This window comes from Gavialis gangeticus, unplaced genomic scaffold (genome assembly GCF_001723915.1).
Source record: "Gavialis gangeticus isolate Ggan-Ray unplaced genomic scaffold, GavGan_comp1, whole genome shotgun sequence".
NCBI lineage: Eukaryota > Metazoa > Chordata > Crocodylia > Gavialidae > Gavialis > Gavialis gangeticus.
The window spans coordinates 51153507-51176910 of NW_017728997.1; the positions used below are offsets into that span (position 1 = coordinate 51153507).

General features: G+C 42.4%; 1 protein-coding gene across 1 annotated transcript in view; it reads left to right on the forward strand.

Annotated features, from left to right (window-relative positions):
* The window catches only part of LOC109288876 (6-phosphofructo-2-kinase/fructose-2,6-bisphosphatase 4-like), a 93729-nt gene that overhangs the window by 35250 nt on the left and 35075 nt on the right, over positions 1-23404 (forward strand). The window contains exons 2-11 of the mRNA XM_019504631.1: positions 4682-4789; positions 7700-7766; positions 11493-11567; positions 13033-13089; positions 14854-14975; positions 16849-17056; positions 18085-18231; positions 18852-18956; positions 20164-20293; positions 20684-20746. Coding sequence (XP_019360176.1) covers positions 4682-4789; positions 7700-7766; positions 11493-11567; positions 13033-13089; positions 14854-14975; positions 16849-17056; positions 18085-18231; positions 18852-18956; positions 20164-20293; positions 20684-20746 — 1082 coding nt within the window. The remainder of the gene's footprint in view (positions 1-4681; positions 4790-7699; positions 7767-11492; positions 11568-13032; positions 13090-14853; positions 14976-16848; positions 17057-18084; positions 18232-18851; positions 18957-20163; positions 20294-20683; positions 20747-23404) is intronic.

The following is a 23404-nucleotide window of genomic DNA, read 5'->3' on the forward strand; positions in this document are numbered from 1 at the left end:
GCCCCCCCCCCCCCCCCCGGAGGAGGGGGAGGCCATTTTAGGGGAAACCAGTTGCAGGCTCCCAGCCAGCAGCTAGATTGCCCTCCCCCCTTGACCCAACAATGAACTTATCTTTGATCCAGGGGATTATTGTAACTCAGAAGGCTTCCTGCAAAGTGTTCTGAATTACAGTGGGGAGCTTCACTTCTGTCTGTGTCCTAAAACAGCAATGTAAAAAAACTGCTTCTATTGGCCATTTGCTGTTATTGCAGGCATCTCCAAATGCAAACAGCAAAACACAATTACATTTGTAGTTATCTGGGCTTACTCTAAAATGTCATGATAAAAGCTAGGGAAAAGAAGAAGAACTGTTCAGTCTTCAAAGTCATTCACATTTACACTTACCTAATACTGCTAGTTATAAAAATACATTGCAATTATTTGGAATTTAATTTCACTGTTTCACAATAACAATTAACCAACTTCTTTTTTGGTAACTGGTGGAATTATCTAACCTAATTTCTCTTCATTGTTCTCATAAATTAATGATTAAAATATTTGACTGCATTTGTGTAGTCAGTTGACCAAGTGGTTTTTTGGTTTTGTTTTGTTTTTTTGACTGGTCAGATACCCAACTCTGTTGATGATAAAGTTAAAGTCAGCATAGTAATGTTATAATTGGGGAATAACTGGCTTAGCAGTAGCAAGGTAAACGAAGGTCTTATTATTGTGGTGGATCATAGATCCAAAATACATTTAAATTGAACTGGATATTCAGAAGGGAATCCCTTTTGTATAATACTTGTATGCAGTATAGTTTACTTGTTTGTAATTTCTCTCTGGTTGGCTGAAGCACTGTTGGATTTTTATTCTTAAATCATAAATCCGTGTAATCTTATTTTGTTTTGCTGCATTTAGAAGTTTTTTCCATGTGTTTTAATCTTCACTGTCAGAATAAATGGCTTGTTGTTCTGACAGCAGCAATTTAATTTCACCGAAGCTTGAATTTTCTTAAAATACTTTCTCCTAGTTGAATAGGTGTTGACAGCTCCTGCTTGTAGGCTAATTTGAGGAATGATCTTTATGTGATAAATGGCTGGTTTATTATTTTTCACTCTGAAGTTTCTTAACAGTTTCAAAAAATAAATATGCACTCTGTGCAGTGGGAGTAGCTACTCATCATAACTAAAAGTAAATATGATCTAGGAGTAAGCAAACTTTTTTTGGGGGGAAGGGTGAAGATTATAGAAAAAAAGCAGGTCCTTGATATCAGCAGGTGGGAGATGGAGTTTTGCTTCCTAAATTCCTCAACCTCTTCTGCTTATTCTTGGTGCTGTCATGGTGACCCCTTGACCAGTTCTTAATGAAACTCGCATGATGCTATGCAGAATACCAGTGCCATTCCTTCTGCTGCCAAAAATTGCTTCTGTTTTTATTTTTAAATAGCCAGTTTTTTCTTCAGTATTAGAAGTGATTTGTTCAAGGTTAAACTACTGTTAATTTATTAATCTGTGGTCCTTAATGTATACCATACTCTTTCCTCAGGACAATTGCTGATTGAACTAAGTTCAAATTTTCATTTTCGTTTGAACAACAGTTCAGTAGGGGTGCACTGATAGAGATTTTGGAGGCCTATACCGTTGGCCTATTTTTAAGGAGGCTTATCGGCTGATACCAATCCAATTTTCGATACAGCAGGGAGAGCTGTATGCAGCTGGTAAGCCTGTTGTGGTAGAAGGGGAGTGAAGGGGTGTGGGGGGGACAGGTCAAGGCCCCTCCAGTATGGGAGGAGTGGGGCTGGGGCAAGTGCTGCCCAGTCAGGGTGGGGCAGGGTGCCAGATGGAGCCACAGCTCGTCCTGGGGGTACAGGGGAGGGCTCCTACCACTGTGCGCACCCCAGAAAGGCATGGGGAGCATCTTCTCCTGGGTCCGTGCAGGGCTCGGGCAGAGTGGGCTGCAGCTGCAAGCTGGGGCGGTGCCAGGCTCTTCCTTGGGCTGGGCCGGGCTGTGCATGGGGTGGGTGGCAATGGTACTGGAAGGTGGCTATGGGAGGGACTGCAACTCCCCAAAATTCTCTGTAGACCCCCAACCCCCCTTCCCAGTGCTGCCACCATCCACCCCAAGCACAGCTCTGGCCCCAGCCCACAGCTGCAGCCCTCCTTCACCCTCCCATGCAGATCCCACCCTGTGCCCTCCCAGGTTGTGCACAGCGGTGGGAGATGCCCCCTGCCCTGCTGGCTGTCCTGTGCCCTGCCCCAGCCCCACTCCCTCCCTCCCTCACCACAGGGGCCTTGATTTGGCCCCCCCATGCTCCTTCCCTCTCCCCTTCCACCACACCAGACTTAGCAGTTGCACGCAGCTCTCCAAGCAGCCAGGCTGTACTCCTCACCACCTATGTGCTGTGCTGCGGCTGTGCGCATACCTGGGCATTTATTGGCCAAATTATCAGCCACATCAGGCTGATTTCCAGTGCACTCAATTTTCTTTATATTGGTGCTGATCTGATATCGGACCGATGTATTGGTGCACCTCTACAGTTCAGTATTTATTTTTTTTATTTCTGGATGGAAGCTAAGTCTCACAATTAGCAGTAGTTAATTGCCTTAGTAGTTTCCCAAACAGATCATTTAGATTCAATCTAGAATTCTTAAGGTAATGAATATAGCAAATACAGAATGCAAAAGCAGCTTAATATAATTGTAGTCTGTGCTTCATTAATAGAGGTGTGTACACATAATAACGATGTGATACCAGTTGACTTGTTGGTGTGATACAACTGCCATGACCTGACCACATCTCCAATGCTGCAGCACTGCAGCTGGCATAGACCTTTGCCCAGATAGACTTTTAAAAAAATGCTCCAATGGGTAAAGTGCAGTGCATTTTACATACAGTGGATAGATTTTGTCATCACTGGTCAAAGGATAATTGAATCTTTCTCACATACTACATGCTTCCAAATAACATATACACACCCTTCTTGTTTGGGGAAGGCAGAATGAAGAAGAAAATGATTTTTTTTCCAGGGTCTTTCCTGCCAGAGCGTGGACCTGCCATGGCTGAATGACACATGTGTCACTCGTTCTTATTGTAAAATCCCTCAGAGGTTTTTGTTAGTTAAGTAAACTAATTCCATCAAAACTTTTTTCCTAAATAATGGTTGAAGTTTTGGGCAAGTGCTGTACAAATCCTATTTTGCTTCAAAATAATTGAAAGGAGAAGATAAACTCTTCAATGTGGTATACAGACACCCATGAATATACTGAAGACCAGAGGTGCACGGATAGAGATTTTTGGGGCCAATACCGATAGCGAATATTTAAGGAGGCATATCGGCCAATACTAATCTGATTTCCAGTGCAGCTGCCTCCAGCTGATAAGTCCGGTGTGGTGGAAGGGGATGGGGGGGGGCATCAACACCCCATGCGGTGAGGGAGGGGGCAGTAGCAGGCACTGCCCTAGCAGGGCGGGGGGTGACAGGCGGCTCCTGCAGCTGCTTGCACCCTGGGGGGGGACATGTGCCACCCCGCTGGATCTGCACAGGGTGGGGTGGGCTGCAGCCAGGGTTATGTGGGGCTCTTCTCAGCAGGGGCTGGGCTTGGAGCGGGTGCCAACAGTGCTGGGAGGATGCTGCATCCACCCCAAATTTCGCTGTTGCTCTACTTCCAGCACTACTAGCCACTCAGTGCAGCCCCAGCTCAATGCCCCACTGGGAAGAGCTGGGGCTGTGCCGGACAGCTGGCAGTGGCGGCATTGGGAGTGGAGCGGTGGTAAAATTTGGGGTGGATGCAACATCCTCCCAGTGTTGCTGGCACCCACTCTGAGCCCAGCCCCCACTGACAAGAGTCCTATGCAGCCCCAGCAGCAACCCACTCCACCCCATGCAGATCTGGGGGCACACGCTCTCCCACTCAGCTGTGCCCTCCCGGAGTGCAAGCAACAACAGGAGCTGACCCTATGAGCTGCGGCTTTGGCCTGTCCCCGCCCCGCCTGGGTAGTGCCTGCCCCTGCCACCTCCCTCACTTCAGGGGGCATTGATCTGCCCTCCCCCCTCCCCTTCCACCACATTGGATTTACCAGCTGGAGGCAGTTCTTTCCACTGCCAGCTGTGTTCCTTGCTGCCTGAGTGCGCAGCGCAGCACAGGCATTTATCAGCCAAATTACCTGCCCCATCAGACCGATATCCAATACAGCCAGTTTTCTTTATATTAGTATTGGACCGATGTATCGGTGCACCTCTACTGAAGACAGCTTGACAGGTCAGAATATTTTTAACACTATGGATGTATCAAGCTGTCTTCAGTATGGATTCTTACTTGAAATCTCTGGGGGGGGTTTTGTGAATCATGTTTGTACACACAACAGTGCTTACATTGTGTGGCACCCCATGGCGCGCTTGAAAGGATCTCATGGCACCCCAGGGTGCTATGGAAACCTAGGAGTCTTTGCATCACTTTCTCCTTTAGCCATGTGTCTTTATTTTAATAGATGGAGAAGTAGGATTAATTTTGATGTAGATTAGACAGAAATATTCCTGCAGGTGAACTTATTTCTGAGTTTCTTTGAGCAGGGAGTTTGGACTAGATGACCTCCTGAGGTCCCTTCCAACCCTAATTTTTTTTGATTTTCTATGATTCTATAAAAAATTTTTATTTCAGTGCTTATTAGTTGCAGGCATCTTTATTACCAACTAATATGAACTTTTTTCCGCAGAATTTAATGTTGGTCAGTATCGTCGAGATTTGGTAAAAAAATACAAATCCTTCGAATTCTTCCTTCCAGAAAATGAAGAGGGCTTGAAAATCAGAAGGTAGGTTGGACTGTGTTTGGCCAGCCAGCCAACTGAATCCTAAGTTTGCTGTATACTGAGAGTTTCTGTAATTTCTGAATTTTTTTAAATGCCCTGTAACACTTTGTAGGATTACTAAGATTATGATCTGAGGCCAAGGAGAGCAAATCTGTGAGGGGCTAGAGAAGTGACTTCTTTAATTAAAGTGCTTAACTTTGTATGATTTTTAATTTAAATACATCCACTTTAAACTCAGGCCCTTAAAAACAATGGGCAAAGAATGATTTTTTTACTCATCACCTCTGGCCCTTCAGCAGACTGAGTGCTACTCTTTCAGTTCACTGGTGCTGCAAGAAGACCTCTGATACAAATGGAATAGACAGTTTTTGACCTTTCCACGGTTCAAAATGCTGTCCACTTTCCACCTGTACAAAAGTCCTAAAAATGTTTTGCACCAACCATAAAGAAGCAGAAAAGATGTACAAGATTTACTTGACATTTTAGAATTCTTATCATCTAGATTGACGTATCTTTGAAATATTCCTGTGGGTACCTCAAGTGAACTGGTTCACTGTTCTTTTGTTCTCTGACACTACCTTTGCCTGAATATGTGAGAGTGATTTCCTTCATGCAAGCAGTTGAACCTGCTGCTTAATTGCATCAGTAAACTTCCTTGTTTGCTATGCCCCTGTATTAGGAAGAGAGAGCTGATCAAAACCATGAATTTACAATTACTATGTAAAATCTTATATATGAAACTTTCATCTTTTTTTGCCCTTCACGCTTAAGTAATTAATTTAAGGATTCTGTATGTTCCTTGCAAGAAGCAATATTATTAAGAAAAGAGCAATTTGTAGATGAGCCCTATAGGCCAATAGTTCTTAACCTTTTTAGACCCAAGGTATCTCTCCAAAACTTTTCAGAATTTAATGGCACCCTATTAAAAAAACTAATATGAAAACATCATAAATATATATGTGGTAGGAACACATGTACTTGCCGCAACTCTGCTGGGTTTGATCCTTCGTGGCATCTCCCAGAAACAGAGGCACACAGGGCAGGTGGAACTGTCCCACACACTTTTTCAGGAGACGTTGTGGAGTTAAACTGAGAAATGGCTGCAGGAGAAAGACATGATGCCTGCATTCCTTTATGCAGGCAGGTACACCAATTCTGCTGCATCCCTTCCTGGTTTGGCTCCAGCGCACCTCCTGAAAAATGGGTATACATGCAGAAATTTTACCCCATAGTGGCAGTAGTATAGAGTTGGATGCAGTGCCACCAGGTAGAACTGCCTTGTGTGCCTCCGTTTTCAGGAGGTACGCTGGAACTCAACCAGGAAGAATTGCAGCAGAATCAGATTGGCTGTCTGCATAACGTAATGCAGACAGACGTGGCTTTCTGGTGCAGCTGCTTCTCAGTTTGGCTGTGACATGGCTTCTGAAAACAGAAGCACTTGGGGCAGTTTCACCCTGTGGTAGTGTCATGGCATTCCTGGCAGGTTCTTGCTGGACCTCGGTTGGGCACCACTGCCTTAGATATTATTGACACAAAATAGAAAATGGATTTAATTAATCCCAGAAATCTCTATCTTTTGCTTAGACTTAAAATTAAGCTTAATGCATCAGCATAGCATTTGTTAGGTTATATGGTTGGGATCACAGTACCAGATAAACCATATGATCCAATCTGCCATGCTTATTGTGACCAAAAAGGAGATATGTTTAGGTTAGTGAAGACCTGATTGATCTACCCAGGTTCCTAACACCTATTACTGAATTGCTATTTTTTGTAAATATAAACTTGTTTGAAATAAAAAGCCTTCCTTGTATGACAAAGCCTTTACCAAGATTATCTTATAGGTTTTATACTAGGAAAACTATACATTTCAGTGCCAAAACTAAAATAGATGGTATGTTATTCCAGTAAGGTATGTTAAAGGGTACCGAGCAAAATGGTGGTTTAAACACAACTTGTTTAATAACTACCAAATATAATTTTATTTCATTTTTATTAAAAGTGATTATACCTGACATTTAATATGAAGTAAATATGGGTGTGGTTCATTTATTGGTGGATGCATGTTTCCCTTCACAAAGAGTAGACAGACATCCTGAGACTATTTAGGGACTAGATATCTTAATTTGAAATTCATTACTAGAGTTATTAAAAAGAAATGGAGTAGGGAACTTTCATGAGTATTTTTCATGAATTTTAACTGAAATGTGTTAAAATTTCTAACCATCTCTTTTATATTGTCTCAGTGAGTCTGTTGCAGTGGTGAATTGATTTTCCATGTAAAAGAATATACAAAACTAAATTTAAGACTAAGTGGGAGTTGTACAATGAAAACAGGAAAATAACCACAAGAAACCTTAGTATAGAAATCCAAAACAGAATAAGTAGAGAAATATGTATAGATATTCTGGTTTCTGAACTCATTCATTTTAAGAAAATAAGGTTACAATTCAAAGTACTGAAGATACCATGTTTCTTACTAGAAAGGTAAATTTAGCATCAACTGCCCATGAATCAAGTGAGAGAGTTTCAGTGCAAGTGGTGATTTTATTATATGGTTCTGGATCACTGAAAGTTCTTTCAGGATTGCAGACTGGGCAGTAGAAGATACTACACATTATGTGTTGATATTGTATAATGTGTTGAGTTGCCTGAAAGGTTCTGTCTTTTGGTTTTTGTTTGTTTTTAGATGATGTTGTATGACCATGACCTATTGCCTTGTGAGTCGGTTCACCATTTTTTGCCAATTCTTTTCCTGTAAAGTGGGACTAGGACTTGATTGTTAGGTTCATATAGCTGGCTGATGAATGTTTCCATTGTATTTAGACTAAGCTAAGAGTCATGTGAGTGCTACATGTAATTCTAAATCAGTTTAAAGTGTTATGTGACTTGAATTATCTTTTTCCCTTTAAGACAGTGTGCCTTAACAGCGCTGAATGATGTCCAAAAGTACCTCAGTGAAGAAAATGGACATGTAGCTGTGAGTTTTCTCCCCACCTACACATGATAAGAATTGTCTTAAGTTTTCTTTGTAAATATAAAATGGACTTATCTTACTGCTTTGGTGGTTTTTATGGGAAGGAAAACCTTATAGTTTCATGGTAAGTATATCTGGAACAGCCTCCTTTGGAAATATCCAAGTGAATTCCAACATCAACCAGTTTTTGATGGTGCTAGGGAAAGGTGTCTGTCCTTTTTTTTGTTAACAGGCTGTTGCATGCATGCAAGTTGTCCATGATGTAGATGTATCCAAATCTGTTTCTTTGTAACCTAATCCAATTTTTAAGACAAAATAAAGGTTTGTTTAAAAAATCTTTGATACTAGTATTAATGACTTCCTAAAAAATCCCATGAGGAAGAGGAAGGAAGGAAGTAGAATTGCTGAGAACCTTTTTTCATTTGTGAGAATAAAATTCAGTGAGCCATACTCAGTATGTCATTTGGTGTTTCACATAAATATTTTTAATTTAGCTATCAGTTCTAGTCAGTGATGGTGTATGTATATGTTGGATTAAAATGATGATAACCATGAATGGAAAATTAAAAGCATAAGGCTCCAGCCTACAGATCAGTGTACTTTCCACTAAAATTCTGGTGTGGTTCTTCACGATTGAGTTGCTTGTGTTAAATGTGGTTGTTGAGTGTCCCCGTTTCTGTAATGCTGAAGGATGTGAAACATTAGTCCTTTATCAAATGACACTTTAATTCTGTTACCTCTGGGCATTTAAGTTTCTGTGCCTAATTTGAACTTTTATTTTAGAGCTTGTGTTTATGGGTGCAGTTGTCACTCTGTATTTTAGGCCCCTGGCAGACATTACATTTAAGATGTGATTAACTAGTTTATCACATCTTAAGTCAGGGTCGGGCAATTATTTTGGGCGGAGGGCCGCTTACCCAGTTTTGGTAGGCTGTGGAGGGCCGCATGGGTAGCCCTGCCCCCTAGTCACCATCTTGGGACCAATGTCCCAATGTCTTGGGACCAATGTCCCAGGGCCAACACCGGTGGGGTGCAGGCTGGCAGGGGTCTGTGGCTGGGGTGCACCAGCAGGGAGAGGAGGGAGCTGGCCCGGCTCCATAGAGCCCCTGCTGGCTGGGACCCCACACTCCTGCCACCCTGCTGTGGGCCTCGCTGGCACTGGCCCCGGGGTGCTGGTGCAGGCCCTGTGCTTCCACTGGCTTCCCGCCCACTCACACCTGGTGTCCCCAGCTTCATGGTACAGGCGGGAGGCAGTGCACAGCCCTGACCCCCTGCTTGCCAGCAGGGAAGAAGCTGGTGCTGAGTGCAGGGAAAAGCATCCCCTTGCCTACCCCATGGCCGGTGCTCCCTGCTGCAGCTGTTTGCAGCCCACGTGGGGGATGTCTGGAGGAGGCACAGGCAGCCCCATGCAGGCTGCAAGTGGCTGCAGCATGGGGCACCAGCCACAGGGCAAGCAAGGGGCTGCTTTTCCTCACGCTCGGCAGCAGCTTGTAACCTGGCTCCGCTGCCAGCTTTGCGGTGAGGCCGGGTTACAAGCTGGTGCTGAGCAGTGGGGGGGGAAGCATCCCCTTGTCCGCCTCATGCCTGGTGCCCCATGCTGCAGCCGCTCGCAGCCTGCCTGGGGCTGCCTGTGCCTGCCCTGGACAGCCCTGCGTGGGCTGTGAGCACCTGCAGCACAGAGCGCTGGCCAGGGGGCAGGCAAGGGGCCACTTTTCTATGTGCAGGAAAGAAGCCCAGGGAAAAGCTGAGCACGGCAGGGGGAAGAAGCGGCCCCTCCCCCGCCCCATGGCTGGCTCTCCCTGCTGCAGCTGCTTGCAGCCTGCGGGGCTGCCCGGTGCAGGCACAGGCAGCCCAATGTGGGCTGTGAGCAGCTGCAGCATGGGGCGGGGGAAGGGCCACTTCTCCCACCCCCTACGCTCCTTCCCTGCCCAGGGTCCCCCTTGCCCTTCTCCCCCCACAGTTACCTGTGGTTCCAGCACGGGGCAGCCACGTGCTCCCAGGCCAGAAGCCCCGATCAGCTGCTGCTCCCATGTGTCCTGGAGGCTGGGTGTGGTAATCATCTGATCTGTGCTCCCAGCTTCAGGGGTGCATCAGAGCCCTTGACTCTGATATGTTCGTAGGGTTGGGAGCAGGGATCAGTTGACTGTTTCCATAATTGTGGTTTTAGGGGAAGATCAGGATCATGATCCCAGGCTCCCCCTGCAATGGCAATGTGGTGTGATGGGGGTCTGATCCCAGATCCCACAATGGCACCTCTTGCCATGCATGTGCAACATGGCAGGAAGCATGGTGGTTAGGATCACGCATCAGATCCTATGGTGCCTTTAGTTGAATGTCTGCCAGGGGTTTTAATGAGTTACTTAGATGAGCAGTTTACTATACTTAGCCATACTTTGGGGCTTGATGCATCTTCCATAATCTGTTACAATGCTTATGGGTATTTATTAAAGAAATGCCAGCTCATAAGTAAATGCCTGTTTTACAAGTCTGACTTTCAAGTTTTGGACAGTTTTTCTGTTCTCAATTAATTTGCTATAACCTACTGTATACTTACTGTTTGAACTAACATAATAGTGGAGTATAAACTAAAGTGCATGTTTATCTTCCAACACATTTTTTCCCATTATATGTGAATATCTAAATGTGTAACGCAAATTCATTACAAAATTCAGTCTCTGAGCCCAGAGTGCAGGTATCTGTAGATATTTATGTTGACTGATGTTATAGTAATTTATTACTGTCATCTAAATCTTTGCTGCTCTATAAGGTAGAAATAAGGAAAGAATTTCTCTCTCAAATCTCTCACACTCAGAATGCACCTCCCCTCCAGTACATAGCATTCCATTGCCAGTGCATTCAGATCTTTCCTCCTCAGTATTCAGAATTCAAAAAAGTAAAATAAAATGGTATAGAGAATGTTTTTGTCCCATTGTGCACAGTTTTGAAACAGAAATGCTAGTTAAAAGACTTAACTTCCTGTGCTCCAGTTTAGAAGAAAAAGTAGCTAAACGCAGTGTAAAGTATCAGTAATCAGGAAAGCTGGCTCAACTAGGCTTCAAATGTGGCTGGCTGAAGGAGTTTTATATTTACTCTCCTGTCATACAAGGCATATAATGTGCATATGTTCAGTTACTGTATTCGTGAACAGTAATATAAGAAACCTCTTGGCTTTGTTTTTCTAGTATAAAAAACTGAGTATTTGCACCCCTTTTTTTTTGCTGCCAGAGCCACTCTTTACTGTGTTTTTTTTCCTTTTAAATAATCACATTCAATAATGAAGGCTTTTATATCTTAGCTTTCCCATACTGCCTTAAAGACCCAAACATGTAGGAAAAGATTGTCTGTCTTTTCTGTCTATTTTAACAAGAGCAGGGTGTATGCATGAATTGAAATATATGAGAGGTATGTGGCATACATGCAGGAGAACTGTACAGGCATCTTATAGACTTTGTTTTTTTCCTTAAAGATTTTATTATTGAGGTACCTGTTCTCAAATATTTGGGGGGTTGAGTCAGGTACCTTTCCAAATCCCTTTCTTTTTTCTCTAGAAATGAATTAGACTGTTTTTTGTACCAAATTCTTTTTCAGAATTCCTTTGACTGGCATCTAGTTTAAGCAGTGGCTTGGAACCTGATGGTGATGGTGGTGGTGTGATTATAACAAAGGACTTTGTCCTTAGGTGATGGCAATATTTAACTGTGATATTAATTTTTCTATAATTTGTCATAGGTTTTCGATGCTACAAATACAACTCGAGAACGCAGAGAAACTATTTACAAATTTGGTGAGGAGAATGGATATAAGGTGAGTCAGAAGTTAGAAAGCTCAAGTTATGAATCTGATTGGGAAAAATATGTTTTTGTCCTCTACGCTATATCTATGCTGTGAAAAGAGCTGTTCTATATTCTGATAGGATATTTTCTATTAGAGTTCTAGTATAGTGTATCTGATGAGTTCAGAAAAAGGTGTGTCGTGTTTTCTTTTCCTTCCCTTACTGCTCTCCAAGCTAAACTGTTCTCAATTACTTTGCCTGTCTTTTATGCCATGGCTCTATTAGATAGTCCTAGACTGTGCTGCTTAAGCCAGTGGTTCTCAGTCTTTTTGACTTGAAGCATCTCTCCATAACTTTTGTGAATTGAGTGGCAACTGATTTCGAAAACTAATTTATTTATTATGATGCTTACCTGCTTGAAGAGGGGCTGGGGAAGGAGGAGTAGCCAGCAATGACTGATGCTCCTCTATGGCTAGGAGCTCCATCAGCTAAGGAGCTCCTTGCCACAGGGGTGCACCAACCAGTGCCAGTCCCACAGCTAACAAGGCTTGCAATGGTGGCAGTGTTGTCAGCTGTGGGGCTTGCAGCTGGGAGAATGCTGTCCTGCCTGTGAGCCTCCTTGGCTGTGGGGCTCACAGTGGAGCCAACTTTTTCAGCTGCAGGGCTCACAGTGGGGTTAGTGGGAAGGATGCTGCTGCTTTTCTGAGCCTCATGAAGTGTGGGATTCTCAGCCGTGGGAACCAGTGCAGGAAGAGACCAGGATCATGATCCCAAGCTTCCCGTGCACCAGTGATAAGGCATCATGGGATCTAATGCACAATCATACAGTTGCGCCTCCTGTCATGCCTGTCTGGCATGGGAAGAGGTATGACTGTGTGGATCACACATTGGATCCTGTTGTGCCTTTACCTGCAAACGTAGAGGGGCTCCTGGACTATCACAGCCACAATGTCACTCCAGCACTCCTTTGTGTAGATTTTTTTCCTGCATTTAGTGATTTCTTAGTCATCTTTCTTGCTTACAACCCTATCTTCTTCATAAAGAGAATAACACATGTCTATTGTATACAAGAGTTTATGTATTGCTTAGAGCAGATCTTAACTCTAAAATGCTTTTGTTGCAAAGGTATTAATTGCTGTTAAGAACATTGAATTCATATCCACTTTATTTAAGCTTCTTGGCCAACCTAAATTTTTCTGATCACATATCTTATTACTTAAGAGTTTTTGGAAAAAAAAATAGGGAGTCAGATGCCACAAAATATAAAGGCCCCTCAACTCTGAATGGGCCTGGGGGACACTTAGTACTTTGTATGTTTGAATTCTTAATGAATGTAGGAATGGTTGAACTGTACTATACCTACTATTACATATGTAATAATATGCAAGTTGCTGGAAAGTGTGTATGTGCATATGCACTGTCTATATCACTAGACAGAATACTTATGCATATTCTTTCTTCCTTCCTCCTTTTCATGATTTCCTGTTTGGTTTGGAGACTTTCTTTGTTGAGTCAGTGTGCGTAGATCCAGAGGTCATTGCCGCAAACATTGTGGTGAGTATAGGAGTCTGCATAAACTGCTTGAAGTCTTCAAAAGTCTTAAAAAAATCAGCCATGTGATGAAATATATTTTTTAACGTTATCTTTCATTTGGTCTCCTTTTCTTTCTCTTTCTACACTGTCTTACCGAACTCTGGAATAAGAAGGTCCTTTAAAGGCATTCATTTAGTAGGGGTGCACTGATAAAGATTTTTTGGGCTGATACTGATGGCCGATTATTAACGAGCCATATTGGTTGATACTGTTCCGATATGCAAGCCCAGCAGATTGGAGAGCAGCGTCTGGCTGGTAAGTCTGTTGGAGGGAAGGAGGTGTCGGGGGGAACCAGATAGAGGCCCCCATGGTGAGGGAGGGAGTGGGACTGGGGCAGGGACACAGCCGGGGGGCACGGGATGGAGCTGTGAGCGGCATGTCCAGGAGTGCGCAGGGAGGGGGAGGGCGGCTCCTGCCACTGCATGAACCTCTGGAAGAGGCACGGGGTGGGGAGGACATATGCCCCCTGGATCTGTGCGTGGGGTGAGGGCAGGTTGCTGCTGCAGGCTGGAACTGGGGGCAGTGTCGGGTTCTTACTGGAAGAGGTTGGGCTGGGGCTGCACCCAGGCTGAGCGGGTGGTGGTGCTGGGAGGAGGTCTAGGGGGCTACAGCGAATTTTGTGGGGAGTTGGAGTTACTGCCTATAACCCCAGCCCAAACCCCTGCCGGGGAGCCTGGCACCACCCCTGGCTCCAGCCCACCCTCAACCTGCGCACAGATCAGAGGGGCACATACCCTCTGTGCCTCACTTGGGGGTGCGCGCAGTGGCGGAAACTGCTTGTCCACCTTTCCATGCCCTCTGGATGAGCCACTCATGGCTCCATCCCACGCCCCACCTTGGCTGGGCAGTGCCTGCCCCAGCCCCACTCCCTCCCTCACTGCAGAAGCCTCGATCTGCCCGCCATGTCTCTTACCTTCCCCCACCCCTTTATGCCAACAGACTTACCACCCGGACGCTGCTCTCCAAGCTGCCAGACTCTGCTCCTTGTCCCATGCATGCTGTGGCTGTGCACATGCACATGGCATTTATTGGTAACATTATCGGCCACATGAGCTGAAAAAAAGCCGACTGCCAATTTTTATGTCAAATTTCTTTTATCGGCGCTGATATGATATGGACCAATGTATTGGTGCGCCGCTATCATTTGGGGCACCTATGCACATGATGGACCTCTGCGCCAATGTGTGCTAATTAGCACACATCAGAGCAGACTTAATCAAGTCTGCTGGAGCATGCTAATTGGCGTGCTTCAGCAGAGCCTCTGCATCGTGTATTCAGCGTCCCTCATCCCTGTGTTTCAAAATGGTGGTGGGGTACTTTAACTAAAGCTCATTGAACGAGCTTTAGTTAAAGTCCCCCTCCTGCCATTTTGAAATGTGGGATGCTGAATACACATGATACAACGGGCACTTTAATTGGAGCGGCTGTCAGAGCCACTTTAATTAAAACCTTTCCCCAGCTCGGAGCTGGTGTATGGTTGCGCTTAGAGCTGTGTCTTTGCATGTTCAGAGGAAAATAATTCAGCAGGTGGGAGATTCTCCATGCTACCTGTGTTTAGATTTTTTTTTTACCTTTTTTAAATGGGCTTTCCTTAAGTGACATTATTTTAATAGAATTTCTAAAAGCAAAAATAAACAACTCTCATTGTACAAGAAGTATCCTTTTAATTTGTTTTTTCATCTACATATATTCATGCTAATTAATATTATTTCATCTTTTAAATAGCAAGTGAAACTTGGCAGTCCTGATTATATTGATTGTAGTAATGATGAAGCTACAGAAGATTTCATGAAAAGAATAGAGTGCTACAAGAACTCCTATGAGACATTAGATGAAACTCTAGACAAGTGAGTGGTAGAGTAATACTGTTTTAACCACCATTTTATCTCATTACATTGATTAAGGAGAGTGTGTCATTTCCTTCATACAGAATTTTGTGAACATTTTCTTTTTGTCTCTTTCAGTATGCCAGCAATTTAGAAATGGGCTCGTTATATCACTTGAGCCACATAGTTATTTTGGAATAAGTCTTCTGAATTGTCCAGCTTTTGAGAGTTGAGTTTCATGGACAAATGAAAAAATTAAAATGAGTTTTAAAGGGAGAGGTATTTACTGTGGAGGGCTGATGTGCAGCAAATGGCCATCTTCTTTCTTAAGAGAAAGATAATTTTACCTTGTAATAAAAAGGCCTTAATTATCTTGGTTATCTTTTTTCATGAGGTAAGTGCAGATACACAGATATTTACTGTGCATCAACAACTGCTCCATGGTAAAACTTTCCCCCACTATTAACTTGCTGTAATTTGTTCATTTGTCCATAGCCAAAGTATATTTTGAGATTAGTATGCACAGGAGGGAATTATTCCAAAATAATTAGGTGGGTTACACTTGCCATTGGACAGTAGACAAGGCTTAAACTATTTAAGAGAATAGTTTAGGTTCATTGTCATTTCTCACTAATGCCATTCACCTGTAGCCCACTTTTAAGATTTGGAAATAGACAAGACCCTGTGATTCAAATATTTTTTTTTTTGTTACAGTACATCTGAAGACAGTACTGAGTCTATCCATCCAGGGTTTATGCTGTTCTTGTCCCATGAATACATTTCTCAATCTCCATTTTGCGAGCACTGCTATACAGAAGACTGCAGTACATTTTAGTGTAATTAACTGTAAGCACTGGACAGCTGTTTCAGTCAGATTAATTCATGTGTACTATCTCTGTGATGGCCATGATGCTTCTGCCTGTGTATGTCAGAAATGATTAACTCCAGAGAACCTTTTTCTAAGGTTAAATCATGGTGTTAGTTCTTTTCCATCTGTATTTATAGTGGGGTGTCTTCATAAATGCATAAAACCAAACAGGCTTTGTTATATTTTCCTAAGCTGAATGCTGGTTAGAGGTGTTAGCTGAGTTGATAAAAATGTATGTAGGTAAGGAGAGAACTATGCAAAGAATCAGATTGCACCTTGTCCATTTACAAGAGGGTTGACATTGAATGGGAGGGTATTACTGTTGCAATGAGGGAGGGAGAAAAACTTTGCTCCATAACTGTCCTCATGACATCCTTTTTTGAAGGGTCACAGAACTCTAGCCCTTTCTGAACCAGATTTCTGATTGCCAGATCACAGCTTGCTACCTGAATGGCAGAATGGTGTTAGATTTGCTGCATTAGTGAAAATTTCTCATGCAGAATGGACTATCTAAGTCTCGTTCCCAATGCAAGATGCATCCCTAAAGGCATGCAAGTGAAGTGGGTACAGTGTAAGTGACATAAGGGGAGATGAGTTTTAAATCTGAAAAAACGTTTTGAGTTCAGTGCTCAACTGCTGTTTCTCAACCCTTTGCAGAAATTTTCAGAATATAAAATATTGAATAATGAGGGTTAATCTGCAATCTGTGGTCTCTTCAGCAGCTATCTTTTTGGGGTGTGTTGGATTCATAGATTCATAGATTGTTAGGGGCTGGAAGGGACCTTGCAGATCATCAGGTCCATTCCTCCCACTTTAGGCAGGAAGACAACTAGGCTTACATGACCCCAGCGAGGTGATTGTCCACTCTCCTCTTGAAAACTGCTAGCTTAGGTGACTGTACCACCTCTGGAAGGGAGTTTATTCCACAGTCTGGACACCCTGATAGGAAGGAAGGTGGACTTGGCATGGGATCAAGGAAAAAAGAAACTGAAATCTCACAGGCCTTTTTTTAATTTCTTCTGAAAGAGATCTATCTTATATTAAAATTATGGATGTTGGAAGGAGTTACCTTGTGAATAGAGTAATGGATCATATCCAGAGCCGGATTGTGTACTACCTCATGAATATTCATGTAACGCCTCGCTCAATCTACCTCTGTCGACATGGAGAAAGTGAATTGAATCTGAAAGGACGAATAGGAGGAGACCCTGGACTGTCCATTAGGGGGAAAGAAGTAAGTATTTCTCTATTTAAAAGCCTCAGAGTTTCCTGGGTGTGGAGGGTGTTGCCTTTACATATTTATTGAAAGAGAGGAAGGAAAATAATGGTGACAAATTATTTATCTTACCATGACACTAATGACATGTAAATGAGTAAGAGAAGGCTGAGTTGACAGAGTTTTGTACAGTAATTTGGTGATAGTACAGACAGATGCAGTAGTTGTATTGCTACAGAATCATGCAAGTTTACAAGTGTATCAGAATAGTTCCTACTTTAACCCTGCTTCATTTGGGATCAAAAGTAAGGACAGTTTTTGCTAACTTTTTATCTGTACAGCAGTAGGGGCCAACCTTTTTGGCAAATGTGCCACAGATTAGTCTGGTATCCTCCCTGTGTGCCCCTCCAGTCCCTTTCTGCTGACTGATCTGTTGCTCTGCTTTCTGCTCCCTGCCCTGTTTTCTCTGCCTCAGCTGCTTTGCTTTCTGCTTCCTTCCATATCGACTGCTGTCCTTCCTGTTCGCTCCCTGATCTTGCTGTGTGCCACACAGACAGGCTGCCTGTGGCATGCATTCCACTGGTTGGCCACCCCTGCTCTACAGGGTGTTGCAGCTGCTACAGGCAGTAGCTCCAACTCCCCTAAAATACGCATCTGTTCATACTCTCAATTCTAGTTTTGGTTTTCATTCATTCTTTTAGACCTTTATTTAATGTGTCGTTCTGAGTGGTTGTCAGAGAGTCTTTAAAATTAAGTTTTTATTTACATACTTAGATCTATGTAAATCCTGCATCAGTGAGTGTGTACTTAAAATATCGCAACATAAAGGTTGAAAGGGAAGCTGAATTGGAACTGAAATGGGAATTTGTAGAAAATACCCTTTTTAATTTTCCTTGCTAAACAGAGACGGTTGCTCTCAAAGCCTTTATGCTGCCTTTTTGAAAGAACATAATGAGCTCACACAAATGAGAGCCTATTTGGGTTCCAGCTTGAGCACAATGTATTGGCTCTGATCTCTCATCTAATTTCTGGGGGTTTCTTTTCAGTTTGCAAAGGTCTTGGCACGGTTCATTAATGAGCAAAATATCAAGGATCTGAAAGTTTGGACCAGTCAGATGAAAAGGACAATTCAGACTGCAGAGGCATTGGGAGTGCCTTATGAGCAGTGGAAGGTTTTGAATGAAATAGATGCAGTAAGTTTTCCTTTTATAAACAGCCAAGTAACCAGTTCTGTTTTGTTAGGACAAGAGAAATTAATTTATAGTGTAATAATTAATCTTTTATAGATAAGAAAGTAAGAATATTAATGGTTCTGAAAGTTGGCTTGTTGCTTATCCCTGTTAACAGTGATAAATTTTTTAGTAAATGGTGCCCTAATTAATTATTTTTTTGGCCATTTATATGATTAAAGGGATGCTGTAAAGTATTCTGTGTCCAAAATTTCAGGAGGGCATTTAAACTAAAAAACTATTTTGTTTGTTTTTGGCACTTTTCACATGTACATCTCAGGGTTTTGGTAAGAAAGCAGTATCTTCCTATTTTAGGTAGGTAAACTGTTGTAGTCAGAGGTTGCAACCTTATAAACATAGCGAATCTTTGAGGGGTTCTAACAGTGAGCCTTGGTTTTTGGTTTCCTAGTCTAGAGTCACGTTCATTGAGTGGAAATGTTCTTTTTCTTATAATTCGATTCTCAAATTAGTTAAGACGGTGTTATATTTATTTTTGTTGTGTGTTTGGGATATTAAGATCTCTTATTGTCTGTTGGTCTGAAGTCCTATGAATATAGTGTGCCTTTTATTTTCATTACTTTTAGGGGGTGTGCGAAGAAATGACATATGAAGAAATACAGGAAAACTATCCACTTGAATTTGCTTTGAGAGACCAAGACAAATACAGATACAGATACCCTAAAGGAGAGGTATGCTATGTTTTTCACTTTTTTTCCTGTTCCTTAAGTTAATGTATCTCAATATTTCCTTAAGTCCTTGAGATGCTTGCTAGGATGGGGAAAAAATATCTTCCCTGAAGGTGAAAAAGGTCATAGTTTTTTTTTTTTTTCATTTTCCAGGTGGAAGGACTACCTTCCAAATGGAAGGACTAAAACAGCTTTTAGATTCTGTTTAGCTTAAGCACACATCTCTTCAAATACAAGAAGGCATGGCAACCTTTAAGGAATGGCAGGCTGAATTAACACAGCCTGGTCATAGTGTAGGCTGCCACTGCCCTTGCCCTAGCTTGGTGGGCCATGTCAAATTTTTCTATAAGCTGCAAGTTACTGACCCATGGACTTGACTACATGTTTAAAAACCCACATACATAGGATTCAGTCACAATTTGGTTGTGGTAGGAAGTTAAAAAAACAAAAACAACAACAAAAACCCAAAACAGAACAAGACCCATATTTAGAAATTGCTTTTGAAGGCTCTTTATGTTGTTCTGATTTTTATTTTGCTACTCCAATGGCTGCCATGATCATTACTTGCAACTATTAGTTTTGTGTGGGTGTTAGGACAAGTCTATGGTCAGATTGGTTGCTTTCCTTCCAGCAAATACTGTACACTTCAAAAGCAAACCTGCTAACCCAGGGGTTCTCAAACTTTGCAATACCCTGATCTTGGAGGAAAAGGGCATCAGTAGCTATTGAGCATGGGAGATAAAGATATAGGTTCTGAATTAGAACTTCCTAGCTCTTAAATGCTGGGGGCTGCAAGTGAGAGAGGAACAGTGGGGGAAAACCCCATGTCATATCCGGTTCACTGTCTCTTTCAGCATCTGCCACTGTGTGACACAGGATACTGGGCGAGATGGACCTATGGTCTGACCCAGTAAATGGCAAGTCTTATGCTCTTATACTTAAGACACAATAAAATGATAGTTGGATTCCAGATCACAAGTCAATTTCTTTATGAAATATTTTATTTTTTATTTTTGCAGCATGCTGGAGAAATAGAGGCCTCTTTTTTCCTGCTCTTGCTTTCTGAGATGTAGGATTGGTTATCTTAAACCTTTTTGCTGGTCAATATCAAGTCTTGTCTGATGTTGGCTCTCTTATCATTTTTTAAAACTTTGCAGTTATTTATGTTTTAAGTTGGCTTCTAATTTCTAGATATGCTAATGTTTTCCAGTCTTATGAAGACCTTGTTCAGCGACTAGAGCCAGTAATTATGGAGCTGGAAAGGCAGGAAAATGTGCTCGTTATATGTCACCAAGCTGTTATGCGGTGTTTGCTTGCTTACTTTCTTGACAAACCAGCAGGTACATGCTTTTAATTGATTTTGCTGTTTCAGTATAATGGGTCTACTTTACCTTTGCAAACTGTGCTGAAAGCACACTAGCCCAGGTACAGAAGCTTTTTGCTTGTCCTTACCATGGTGATTAATTCATGGTTGCTGTGGTTGGGTGAGTAAACAAGTGCAATTTTTCATACTTGACCAACTTTTATTTCTGCATGCCTGTTAAGTAATTACATCCAACTTCTGTCATTGAAGATATATGTTTGCTTCTCTGCCCTCCGTATCAGTTGGTGTGGTATCACTTGCTTAGCAAAAAGATATATAGGCTTCAGTGTCACTTTGAAAGAGAAGTTTTTTAAATGGTTTTTTGTACTCTGTATTACATATGTATTTTTGTTTTGTAATTTCTCAGAACAGCTGCCTTACCTCAAGTGCCCACTGCATACTGTCTTGAAGCTAACTCCTGTGGCCTATGGTAAGTAAAGAAAACCCCGCAGTAAATATGTCATTACCAAATTCTCTCTTAAAGGTATTGAAAAGTTACTTCACTTGTTCTACACTTTCTTTCATAGCATCAATAAAAATTGGTTATGAAAGTGTTTTGAATGAAAAAGACAAAAAGCCTCTTTACAACTTCTGTTTACTTTCAAAATACAATTAAATCTAGACCTGATAGATAGTCTCAGCTCAACTTTGCCTTTATCCATGCACATAATTTCTATTCAGATTTGTGGGAATTCAATTTTGTGTTTTGGATTTCACTATATCTAAAAAGTAGGTAGTAATGAAGGTATGAGTACTATTTAATGTGCATGAAAACTAATGATTTTTCTTGTATATTCTTTAATTTAGGTGTTGTTTCATTAATTCCATTAATCCCACCAGAACATAGGGTCCTAGTGGGGCTTACAGGAACTACTGTAGTATCACTGAATAAAAATAACTAAGTGATATTTTGCAGGTTGCATGTAATAGGGGAAATGGGATTCTTGTTAAAATTTTACCCTAAGAGTTTCTTGTTGATTTTTTTTTTTTCATGAGTTATTTATCTTTCTTCAAAAAAAGGTAAAGTTTTCTTTTTTTTCAGCTAATTATATTCACTCTACTGCAAAATAGGAATAACCTTCCTATATTTGTGCAGGGAGCTGGACCCAATGATTCTGGAGGTCCCTTCCAATCCTAGGATACTAGTATTCTATGAATTTTTTTCAATAACACTCATTACTGTTTATTTGTTTTTGTTGCAGAATAAACTGTAAATTCTCATTTAAACTAACTTTCAGGCACTGTTCATCTGATCCCTAATTTGATTTTGAAGTGCATCTCCACCCCTATTCAGTAAATGACTTGGAGTAATGCACTTCATTATAGTGTTCTTAGAAACAACTGTTTAATAATGCCCTATGACAGTTAGTCCTTCTCTGGGATGTTATTTATAAATGAAGAGAAATCTTCACTTATTTATTTGAGAGTAAATTTCCATAAACTAATTTGAAAGTTGTTTTAAGAAAGGAAAGAAGCCTACATATGCTAGCTTGTGTAGACAGCAATGTTTAAAAAAACAACAGCAACAAAAAGATAGGGAAGCTGCAACAAAGAATAAGACAGACAAGATTATTTGGGTAAATGTGGTAACTTTTATTAGAACAACTGAATAGTTGGAAAAATTGTTCTTTTCAAGCTTTTGTACACAAACACCTTTCTTCAGGCATAAGGAGAGTCTGCTGCTGTTCTCTCTGGAGGGCTCCCTGGTGCTGGGGTGGGGACAATTTCCCCTAGCCCCAGCAGCTGGGAGCTCCCAGCTCTGCCTTCCTGTTCAGGGCAGTGGGAGGGGCAGGTGCCAGGCTCCTGCCCCGATCCATGGGTGGGGCAGCTAGCAGCGAACCCCAGCCGGGGTGGAGATTCGTTGCTCAGCTTGGGGCTTGCTACCAGCTGCTCCTCTAGTGGATCAAGGCAGGGGTCGGGAGCAGGCTGGGGAGCCTGTTCCCTGCTGAACTCCATAATCACGGAGCTGAGCAGGGAACAAGCTTCCCAGCGTGTTCTCCATCCAGCTCCAAGAACACGCAGCTGGGCAGGGAACAGGCTTCTCAGCCCCTGCCAGCAGGAGGGAGCTCCCAGCTCCGCAACTGCAGAGCTCATGCTGGAAGATAAGGATTTCTTAGCCCAAGCTCTATGGTCACAGAGCTGGCACTGGGAGATAAGGATCTTCAGGCTCCCTTATTGCAATGGTGAAGCAAGGCCTAGGGGAAAGTATCATCTCCCAACCCCTGCTCCCTGGTAGCAGTTTCAGAGCTGGGGAAACTTGGAGCTCCCTGCTGCTGCGGCAGGGGCACATAGTCTCTGCCTGGGCTCTGGTGGCAGAGCTTGTGGCAGCAGGCAGCTGCTGGGAGCAGTCTTTCGCCTTCTGGTGGCTGGCTGGCTGACTGGTAGCAGATTTGCTCCCAGTCAGGCATCTACACAAGCACTACTGTGCAGTTAGTAATCACAAGCAAATTTGCTACTTGCATTTGCAGGTAGCAAATTTACTTGTGATTTAGCGAGGTTTACTGCACAGGAAGCATATGCATGTGTAGATGCACCCACTGAGAATTTAGGAGAAACTGCCAGACTACAGGTGTATAGGCTGGCGTGAGATTTACTGAGTTCTTTTAACTTGCTCAGGACAGTTGGATAAAATGTCTCTCCTTTTTGGGCTGTATCACTTTTTTGCACTCTGCCGTCTTTTCGTTATTAATCTACAGGATATTTCAATACTCCAGACATGGATTGATTTTTATTAATGGGTTTGATTAAAATAATCCAGGAAAGAAAGACAAATATTGATTTATTCTCCTTGAGCTTGCTGGCTTCTCCTCGGAGGTCAACTTTTGAGTTTATTTTATTAATATGACAAAATTATGACCATATTTCCCAAATACAAGATTACTTCCCCAATAATTAGATACTACATATGGAAAAAATATAAATTTGGTATAATTTTCCAGGTATGGAATCTAAGTATTGGAAGGTTGCCTTGAATCCTCCACCCTCCGCAGTAGGAAAAGATGGGTAGGCAGTGGACAGGTAGCCCCTTTACCTCTGTCCCACCCAGTTCCTTCATCTGCCCCACTTGCCACCTGCACCCCTCCACCTC